The following is an 11,561-nucleotide window of genomic DNA, read 5'->3' as shown; positions in this document are numbered from 1 at the left end:
GTGAAACCGCAGTAGCTGTCTTATTCCACAAACTTGTGGACACCAAAAAACGGTGATCTCGTTGAGTGGTAAGTCTTTTTCGCCCAGACCCTGGTAGTCTAGTGATAAGCCCAGTCTCCAGAAAGCGCCGGTACACTCTTTGCACACCACAAAGACTAGCACCAGCAATTCTTGCAGTTTTACGTTGCCCCCGACAATCCTGTAACAGCGCAACAATTCTTGCTACAACAATCGAATTTAAAGGCATTATGGGCCTGTTAAATCACTACACTTTGCAATCGTTAGGTTTTACACAAAGAATCAACAGTAAACCTTGGACTCTAACCACTATTCTACACAGACCTTAATGATAACTTCCTTCATGCACTACTGCTTAAAGTATGTTTCTTTACGTACTAGTGCATAAAGTGAAATTTTACGCACTCCTACGTACTTTACACACGAACTGAATTTAATTGTTTTTATGGATATGGAGAAAACAAAATTTATCACACCACAATTCTCAACTAATTCATTCCCAGACGATGAATACATAAATATTCGAAAGTACGGACTTATTAGTCCACTTTGGTGTTTAATTTTGCGACAATCCCACAACAAAAACTCTTATGGTCTGAATTTTAGGTCTCTTATGATTTAAAATTAGTTTCTTTTATAAGTTTTTTTGAAAGAGATGAAAATTTGACGTTTAGACTTCTTTTAGTATTTATCAAAATATATGAATTGGAACGAAGTATTTACCAGCTAGATTATGAGTGCTTTCGTATTGAGAATGTGGCAAGATAAAACCCAAAGTGTACTAACTCTAATATATTACGAGCTTTCGAATACATATGTATTCATCGCTTGGGAAATAATTAGTTAATATTTGCAGTGATTTTTAACTCGTTTCGTGTAAAAATATAAAATTCATAGATTTCAAAATTTTATAATCAAATTGACGCTTGATAGAATTAATTGATAGGAATATTGATTCCAGTAATAAGGAAATAGAAGGTTGGAAAATGAAAGAGAAGCAGTGGACATGGATTATTGGGACTGATTAACTCAAACAAGACGATCTGAAGAGTTTTTTTTAAGGGCAATCGCATTAGGGGTATTCGGCAATTATTATTTTTTTCTTAATTAGCGATGTTAATTATAAAATAATACCATATTTTATGTGGAATATAATTATTTAAAGTGTTTTTGACATATAACATTTTATTTATGTTGTGTTAAGTGAGAAAAAGGCTCTAGAGTAAGTTTTATACCCAATTGTTCTAATTCAAAATCAGAATCGCCTTAATATCACGATTATTCAAAAATACATCGCTCTATACGTTTATATCAAATTTAATCAAAGTTAATTCTTCGATTGTAGTTAATTTTTGAGGGAAGCGGCGCAATTGGTAGGTACCTTACTTTTAGAAAACCCGTCCATTGAGCAAGCGTTCACCCGTTTTGCCCGCCGCCAGACTCTGGGTCTTTCTATTTCTGCTCTCGCTACGAGACTCCAATCGCGATCCGTACGGGATCAGAAGCGGTGTTGTTACTGATAGTTACCCGGCGGTGCGTGTGTCAAGTGTCCCGGCTTTCGTTTCAAAATGTATCGTGGTACATTGTTTGTGTGTTTTGCTGTTACTTTTTATTGTGTAATTGCCGGATCGGTTTCACCCCCGGGATCTACGGGAGAACCTTGTCAACCTGACAAGCTCACCGTTTATAAAGTTGTTCTACATACCTTCTGGTCCAGGGAGACTTTTCCAAAACATTATCCCGATTGGAGACCGTCTGCTCAGTGGTCCAAAGTATTCGGTAGGTCGCATTAAATTTTTTTCTTTCAAATATTCACTTCATGATTAGTATTACAAAATATAAAAAATTTTATATGCTCAATTTTAATTTACTTTTATCCTTTTTATTATTATAAAACCGATGAGTTCATTTGCTGTTTATTATTATTTTTTTGTTCGCTTTAAAAATTTATTGACACGCGTGTCTTAAGAACTAAAATAAAATTTAGTGGCGATCAATTATTAACAATTTTTTGTATCCTTAAAACTTATTTCTGTTTATCGTTCTCAAACTGATTATTCTATCATGGATTGCATATGAACCATTTCTAAGAAATAATTTTTTTATTTGTTCCAAGGATTTATTAGTTTTTATATCTAAATTGAGGTGTTTATTGTTTTTAAACGGGATTTTTCCTTTTTTATCGTATTGAAAACTTGTATAGACGGCATCACAATTATTATTATAGAGAATATTATATACAATACTATTTTCTGTAGCTTTAGATTTTGATTTAGTAAAATATTTCAATATTTAAGATCAGCTTTCTTTGTAAATAAGTTAAGTATATCCGTTCATCATTTTTTTGTGAATCAGTGTTTTACTAACAACTGTGCATCTAAATTTTATTATCCGATAGCTGGATAGCTCCATTATACCAACTAATGAAGTTGATTGGTACACAAATATGTTATTATTAATACCTACAATCACCCCATTCAATATATTGAAATATTCCCTTCCGTTTTTATAAGTAGAAAACCTTTCCGGCTAATACTGTGATGAATATTGAATTATATTTCCTCCGATCAATATTTTTCTCTAAATGGACATCCCCAATAGCTCGCAATTGTGAAGAAAGATGTGTGATCTGTCGACCGGTTTGCATATTGTTGGGAAATTTTTATTGAACAGTCGTTCAACCGTTAAGGCTGTATAAAAATCACTTTTTCTATTAATTCTAGTCATCGTTCGTTTATTTTTTTCAATTGCATTCTTCAGTTCTTAACTGCTCTTTTTATTTCTATAATGTTACTGCACTTATTTACCATGAGTGGTTCTATACTTGATATCGACCGCTTAGTGCTAATGTGGCAGTTGTCCAGCACGTCCCTGCATTTAGTTATTACCAAATTTTATCATCAGAGCTCTAGCGGAACAGCGAGGTAACTACTACATCAGTAAAATTTAGTACTTCAATAAACGACCAGAGAAGAAACAATAGAAATGTTTCTCTTTTTTCCCACAACCCAAGTTTGTTGAAACTATTTTGCGACTGAATTTACTTTACAAGATGAAAGCACGAAATGCTGTAATCTTTTTTCTAGGTTTTATGAACTATTACTTATAATATTCTACTGCAGAGTATCAATGACGAAAGGGTTACTTCTGCTTCATTTGGAAAATCTTTCATCTATTTTGTTATCCTTATTGTTAATTGCTATCTCTAGGTAAACAGACTTGTTGAATTTCTTCGATTCTAAAAGAAACTTTTTCATATTGTTGATTGTATCTTATTTATCTTCGCATATTTTCATTGCTGTTTGTTTACTGTCATGTTTACTAAAAAGTTACATATCATGCCGAAGTAGTATTTCCACTTGACATAAATTAACGAAATTACTATGTTTGGTTTCCATTTACATAATTGGAGCACTCAATCGAGCACATGGGTTCGTAATGTTTCAAAACCATGTTCCAAATTGTAGTTTTTAAAATCTGTGCGTCGAACACAGTTTCCCCTCAAGCATCAGATGAATTTTTGGGCTCTATAAGCTTCAAAATTGTGCTTTAAACACAAACAAATTCATTTCGATTTACATTTGTGTTTACTAAAATATTTTCTTATATTATTGGATTCAGATACAAATTGGGAGTATGCATTATGATGAAGAAGATTGTAAAAGGGCATAAGAAGGTTTTTATAGTAAAAAGTAGTAGTTTCAAAGAAGTGCTTTCATAATATTCGTATTTTATAATCAGTTAATCAAGTATCTTATATCTCGAACACTTGTCGTTGTGTCGAATTAATGAAATTTTTTTAGGGTTAGTTTTATCAACTTGATTAGAAAGTCATTTCTTCGAAACCATTTTTTTAATGAAAACATACAAATTAGAATTGGATCAAACTATCTTTCGTATAAAATTTGTAACAGGAGAGGGAAATGACGACATTTACGAAAAAAATTCAAAACTACCTAATTCGGTCATGGGCTTTGTTGATACTCAGTTTACTGAAAAAATATGAACCGTTCCCATTTTCTCTTTTGTCCTATGTATTCCGGTGTGTCGATTCATGGGTAATTACAGCTTATTGCTACATGGATTCATTTTTCAACACATTTCACGAGATTTATTTCAATTATGATATTGCATGCCTTTTATTTTTTGAAAAAGAGATTATTTCACTTGATATATCTACTTATAATGGTTATATTTGTTATAGAACTTCCACAGGCGACTCTCGTTAATCTGTTTAATTCAAAATTATCACAAATTCTTTAGAAAATCTCTTTGTATTTCAAACTAAGTAAATAGATTTTTATGTACTTGGTAATTCGAAAGAAAAAATCAACGCTACGCAACACAACGACGCTTTAAATCGAACTTATCGGCGTCAAACACACGACAATTCGTGAAGAATAAGTCACTCGATCCTCTTATAAACAAGTCCGAGTGAAACAAGTTCAAACTTGTATCATCGTACACGAGCCTTTGTTTTTGTAATGATTAGTTTGACAAACACTTCCACGCGAATTGATTTGTACAATTACTGTTTCTCTTCTGTTTGTTGAATACAGATTAAATAAAAGTTCATGTTAGTCATGAGTCCTGAAAAGGATAAATGCGTGACGAATGCTGAAAAGAAGCAAATGAAGTACAAGGAGTAAATATATGCTTTTCGAATTATCGGAATACGGAAAAGAGATACTGAAGGTAAATTTACACGTCTGGAAGAAAGCCTTGTCATTTGGCTGAGATAGTGTAGAGAACAAAAAGTATCTATAAACGGAAAACTATTAAAAGAAAAAAAAACAGAAGAGTTTACGTCTATCTAAGCATTGAAAACTTTGCAACAAGTGAGAGGTGGCTTACAAATTTCAAGAAGAGAAATGGGATTGTGTTTAAAAAAGTGTGTGGGAAAAATGGAAGTGTTAATGATAAAGATTGCTTTTTAATACTGATTAAACTGCCTTTTTTTCCAAATATTTACCGGACAAGATGTTTGCTATAAAAGATGAAAACTGTCTTAGGAGAAAACATAGTAAAAAGAGGTTTACAGTTTTAGTTGCAGTGAATATGGACGGAGTAAAATCATGTCCTACTGATTACCAAGCTAACTGAAAAGTTGACGACAGAACTTTTTAAAAATTGACTCTTAATAGTTAAGAGAGACATGAAAACACCAAAGTGGAAACTTCTACTCTTTTTCGATAATTGCACCGTCCACAACATTGTCTAACGTAGAACGCTACTTCTTTCCTCTGAATTCAAGTTCTAAATACCAAACATTGGATCATCAAGGGATCATCCATTAACTTAAGACGTTCTAGCGTGAAAAAATGATAATTGACAAGGCATGGGGAGCTCTAATACCCAAAACGATTTTCAACTGCTTCGTTGAACCATCAATGGAACCGCTAGTTGATGTTAGCAGTGTGAGTTTTTCTGGTTTTGATATTTCATCTGGTACAGATACAAACGAAAAAATTAAAGATGAAGATGAGGTCGATACATCAGATTCTTTCGTAGAAGTGTCACTCAAAGAAGTAAGAGCCTTATTCGACACTTTACCAGAATTCTGTCTTCAAAACTGAAGTGATGAAAAAGTATTTCAGTGACTTTTTCTTTTAAAATAAGTTATTGAGCGGTCTGAGCAGCACTATCCTTTGAAGCAAATTAATGTAACAGATTTCTTTCAAAATATTAATTAAATTACAAATATGTACATGTACGTACCAATTTTTGTCAAAGTTAAAGAACAGCAGTTAATAAATAATATATCCTTGATTATCAACACTCGATAATTCGAAGTTTTATTCCTTTTCTATTAAAAATTTTGGACCATTTGATATTTATAACACTCGATAATTTTTTAGAGTTTCTTTAGTTTCGGATTAACGAGTGTCGACTGTATTATATTGACGTTTCATAACACACATTTAAAATGTTTGAGACAAATCTCTCATTAAAGTTTTATGTTATCAATTCCTCTTCTACACCACAAACCAAGACGATAGCATCCCCACAACATCAATTCTACAAACAAGTTTTAGGTTAGACATTTTCTAGAGCCTCTTCACTAACTTCCAATCAATAAAATAAATTGTCAACCCCATTACCTTTCGAAAACAACCCCAATAAACAACACCAGAACTTTGCTAACACTAATAACTCAGGAAAAAGTTTGGCTCGTTGAATTCGAACACCCCATCCAACAAGAAAAGATGTACAGAAAAAGATTATTATAGATTTTCGATGCCAAAATCCAACTTCACCATTAGTAACATTAGTAAGTTTTGGGTTTGAAGCTTTTAGGTGGAAAATGGATCGTATTATATTATAATCGCTAGAATAACATATTTTACACTGGGTTATGCATTGTACGATGTATTCCATTCGTAAATACATAATATAATGTTCCACTCGAGAAAGTATAACATTAGATCAATATTTTAGTATATTGAGAATAGAAACTAGATTCGCTTTCAGTTCTTTCCAAATCTTTCCGTTAATTCATCATACAGTTATATCCAGGATAAGTAGTTCAAAAGAAATTATTATAAGCGAAAGTTAAAAAAATCCAGTAATATTAACAGAAGCTCTAAACATATATATGCACCAGAAATTATGAAAAGAATTGTATAGTTCTTTCAATGTCAATTGCAGACTATAAAAAACCCTTGCCGACAATTTTGTTTGATCTATCGTAGGCGTAGATACCTCATTTTACAAATTTATTATTTTTATTTATACTTTTAAAAATATGAGAAAAAGAATATACCTCCTTAATTTGGCACAACTGAATATTAAATTATAAAACGTAAATAGACGAATAAATTGTACCTGTCTTTTAGGTAGTTTGGTTTAAACAGGGTACCAGATGTGAACTGGGCCTTTTTGTACCCCATTCGTTTTTTATCTGGAAAACGAAATTTTAAAACAACAACATTAAAGGAAAATGAATTCTTTGCAAATGAAACAACAGAAAAAAAACAAATCTTTATTATTAAATTCATACTTGTATGCAATTTCATTGTCTTCATTCGGCCATGGTCTAAAAAACGCCTCAATTTCTATTTATTTATAGAAATTTATGAAAATTAATCTGACTAAGACACGCCTAAGATTATCGCAGACTTTCTTGCAGGAATATTTCGAATAGAGCTTCGACTAAGAGAAATGCATTTATGTTTACGTTTTGATGTTTTCGTTGGTAAACAGTGGAGATAATGAGTCCACGTGGACTGACGGTTTGCTAGATGTTTATCGAATTGTATACGGTGGAGTAAAAATTGGTTTTCATTGCTTAATTTGATATGAATACCTTACGTATTTATAAAATATTGTTTTTACCTCGTCGCATAACTGTCTTCTGCTATTGATATTGGAAGAACTATAAACTCACAGCTACGGAATGTCCAAATTTTGTTTTACATTTCGATTCAAGTCTTCCGAGTCTATGAATTTTATGGTTTAGTTACGATAGCAAAGGGATAGCGAAGAATAAAATATGTTTTGATAAAATTTCATTATACTGCTTGAGTCATGAGGACCTTTACATACTTCCACCAAATGTAGCGTCTATCAGAGACTGCTCAGAAATGTCAACTACTGTTCTTTAAAAATTTACAGGGTGATTTGTGAAATTGACCATAAACTTTAATTGACTACAGTGTATACACAGATAATTTGATTTTTCATAATGCAGTTCTCTACTTTCAAACATTCGACTGGTATTAGCTTGTATATTAGCTGGTATGAACTATATAATTTCCAGGACCGGCTTTTGACAAATTAACTTAGTGATTCGTATTATTTATTGCAGCCTGCCTAATATCTTTTTTCAATGAATTATTTCTAAACTACATAAATAAACAATGAAAACCAAATCTTATCAAACCTAGATTAACATATCACAACATATCACATGACTAATTAAATTGAACAAATGTTATAAATTTCGACAAGTTTTAACTGAATTGTGTACTTATAACAAAATCTAATAGGTATCTTAGCTGTCAGAAAAAAATCGCTTTGGAGAAGTATATTTGGTAAATAGTAAATTGAATTGATCTGAAAGACCAACCACATGTTTGCGTTAATTATAATTAATTGAAATTTTATGTTATATAACAATACATTTTATGAACTATATTCGATTACATTTCCATAGTACGATTCAGCTTCAAAATGAGCTTTAGTTTCGGCGATAACCTCCAGCGCATATTTTCTAGAGGTCTGAGAACAGGAAAAAGTCGCTAGTGGCCAGATCTGGTAATACAGTGAATGAATTTTGACATTGCATGAATTTATTCTAGAGTTTTGTGATACTGTGCATTGTCTTGATGGAACGGTACTTTTTTCTTTTCCAAATGAGGCTGTTTTTTCTCGATTTCGTCCTCAAGCACTACTGTATATGATTTTTTCCTCTTGAGATAGTAAATCGATATTATATGATGCGCATATAAAATATTTATGAACTCATCTTGCTAGGCCAACTTTTACGCTTTGAAGTCGATTCATACTTTGAACAGAGCTTTCGCGGTGAAAAGAACAAGGGAGAGAAGAGATTAAAAAATGATATTCATCAAATATGCACAAAAAGGTGGAGAGAAACCATGCGAAGTTATTAACCGTAAGAAAGGAATTGAAAAACTTTATATATAATTGTATATGTATATGTATACTAATAAATGTATACTAATAAATTCTAAAATATTAAATTTGCATTACATATTTTCAAGCTGAAAAAATATTTGTATCAAAGTCAAGAAAATAGTCGAGAGGAAAAATAAAATTTTATCCATTTATCTTACTTAAGGTCTTATTGTGATGGTAATTACTGAAATTGAAAAGTCCATATGCTGCACACCCACATACCGCACCTTTCGCTGACTGTAAAACTGCAGGGCGTTTTTTAAAGGCAACGATGCTACAAATTTTTAATTGGAAATTATATCCAACATCAATCAAGCGTGCGTACGATAACGACCTTTTTCAAATAACGGATTCCATTTCCTATTTTTTATTCACTGAAAAAATATACAGAAACATTTTGTTAGTGGATGTAAAAATTTCGAACGTAATCTGATTCGACTTCCTGATGACGTACATATTCAATAGTCCATTATATATATAAGAGTTTGAAAAATATTCAAAAATAACAGTCATTTGCAGCGTCCTGGTTCACAGTTAACAGTTAAACTAAGTTCAGTAATACAAATAAACAGTAATATCCTCAGATGAAAAGGTGTCTCATAAATCATGTGTTGGTGAATATTTTTTAGACTTAGATGCAAAAAATTGTCGCACCCTATTTTCCTATAGAAGAAATACATCTTTGGCGGTGCAAGGTTCGTACTAAATGCTGGATTTAGTAAGAGCTCAATTCCACTAAGTTATTCGATCTTATTCCACGTAACTTTCGCAGTGATTCAGCAATGTTTAGTTGTAATAGAACCCGCTTGCGGTTAAATGAATTTGGGTATTTCTCCAATAAAACCACATACATTCACATTAGCTATATACCTCGAGATTGATAGCTGTACCATCTGAAATACTTTCGAAGTATCTTCATAATTTCACATTCATTCATTCGATACACAACAAGTCTTTCTGCTTGAGTTGATCTCTCTTTGCGACGGATTCCGGTAAGTACTACCACGTTAGTCCATGTTCGGGTTGTTTAGATTCGTGTGGCACTATTGGACAACTTTTATAGATCTTATTAATGATTTCAAATGGCGATATCTGGTATATCAATAGAGTTCAAAGGGATCCCTCTAGTGATGGTTCTGGGATGATCTTATAATCTCAATATCCTTCATCTCCACTATTAATTACACCAACGCTGTGAACTTCGCTGATTAACTGCCTTGAATTTCATCTATTATCCTTGCTGCCGTAGCTGCTTTAAACTTTTGTTTTCAATAGACGAATTTTTTATTTATCGCAATCCATACTATTTATTATAAAAATGTACTACGTCGACCATCAACAAAGAGAGAATAACTATCAGAAAATAAAGCAATTTTACACTACTCTGAATCGATCAAATTGAGTCGTAAGCATTGATTGACTTACCACTCTTTAGATATTTTATTACTGCGACCACCTCCTCTTTAGTTATAAGCTCTTCACATCCTTCTGCTTTTTATAGAGTTTTTTCATCTTCTTCCTCTCTGTGTTGTTCCTTTTTGTCGTGTCTTTTAGTTTCTGTATCAATCAGTCCTTCGAAATATTTTCTCCAGCTCCTTCATACATTCTATCGTGAACGACATGAAAGGAAAACTGATTGATGGATAATTTATACAGGAAATTATAAACTCAAACTTGCTCCACAATTGGATTTGAAAATATGGACGCGGATTTCCACAATCTAACCAATTGCTCCAAGTGATTTCATCTTCTCCCGGTGACTTCCCAATCTTTAGATCTTTTATTACTGCGACCACTTCCTCTTTAGTTATAAGCTCCTAAAATCTATCTGCTTTTTCTTTTGTTTTTTCCTCTGTGTTGTTCCGTTTTGTCGTGTCCTTTAGTTTCTGTATCAAGCAGTCCTTCGAAATATTTTCTCCAGCTCCTTCATACATTCTATCGTGAACGACATGAAAGGAAAACTGATTGATGGATAATTTATATAGGAAATTATAAACTCAAACTTGCTTCACAATTGGATTTGAAAATATGGATCTAGATTCCCACAATATAACCAATTTCTCCAAGTGATTTCATCTTCTCCCGGTGACTTCCCAATCTTTAGATCTTTTATTACTGTGACTATTTCCTCTTTAGTTATAAGCTCCTAACATCTTTCTGCTTTTTCTTGAGTTTTTTCATCTTCTTTCTCTCTGTGTTGTTCCTTTTTGTCGTGTCTTTTAGTTTCTGTATCAAGCAGTCCTTCGAAATATTTTCTCCAGCTCCTTCATACATTCTATCGTGAACGACATGAAAGGAAAACTGATTGATGGATAATTTATATAGGAAATTATAAACTCAAACTTGCTTCACAATTGGATTTGAAAATATGGATCTGGATTTCCACAATATAACTAAATGCTCCAAGTGATTTCATCTTTTCCCGGTGACTTCCCAATCTTTAGATCTTTTATTATTGCGCCAACTTCCTCTTTAGTTATAAGCTCTTCACATCCTTCTGCTTTTTCTTGAGTTTTTTCATCTTCTTCCTCTCTGTGTTGTTCCGTTTTGTCGTGTCTTTTAGTTTCTGTCTCAAGCAGTCCTTCGAAATATTTTCTCGAGCTCCTCCATATATTCTATCGTTAACGACATGAAAGGAAAATGGATGGATAATTTTCTTTAGGAAATTATAAACTCAAAATTGCTTCACAATTGGATTTGATAATATGGATCTGGATTCCCACAATATAACTAAATGCTCCAAGTGATTTCATCTTTTTCCCAATCTTTAGATCTTCTATTATTGCTCCAAATTCCCTTTTAATTATAAGTTCTTCACATCCTTCTGTTTTAAATTGAGTTTTTTCATCTTCTTCCTCTCTGTGTTGTTCCTTTTTGTCGTGTCTTTTAGTTTCTGTATCAAG

General features: G+C 32.3%; 1 protein-coding gene across 1 annotated transcript in view; it reads left to right on the top strand.

Annotated features, from left to right (window-relative positions):
- Positions 1–1,462: 1,462 nt before the first annotated feature.
- The window catches only part of LOC130448922 (spondin-2), a 380,956-nt gene continuing 370,857 nt past the window's right edge, over positions 1,463–11,561 (top strand). Inside the window, exon 1 of the mRNA XM_056786525.1 lies at positions 1,463–1,797. Coding sequence (XP_056642503.1) covers positions 1,587–1,797 — 211 coding nt within the window. The 5' untranslated portion in view covers positions 1,463–1,586. The remainder of the gene's footprint in view (positions 1,798–11,561) is intronic.

This window comes from Diorhabda sublineata, chromosome 9 (assembly GCF_026230105.1).
Source record: "Diorhabda sublineata isolate icDioSubl1.1 chromosome 9, icDioSubl1.1, whole genome shotgun sequence".
NCBI lineage: Eukaryota > Metazoa > Arthropoda > Insecta > Coleoptera > Chrysomelidae > Diorhabda > Diorhabda sublineata.
The sequence above is the reverse complement of the archived record's forward strand: the minus strand, read 5'-3'. Positions and strand labels throughout refer to the sequence as shown.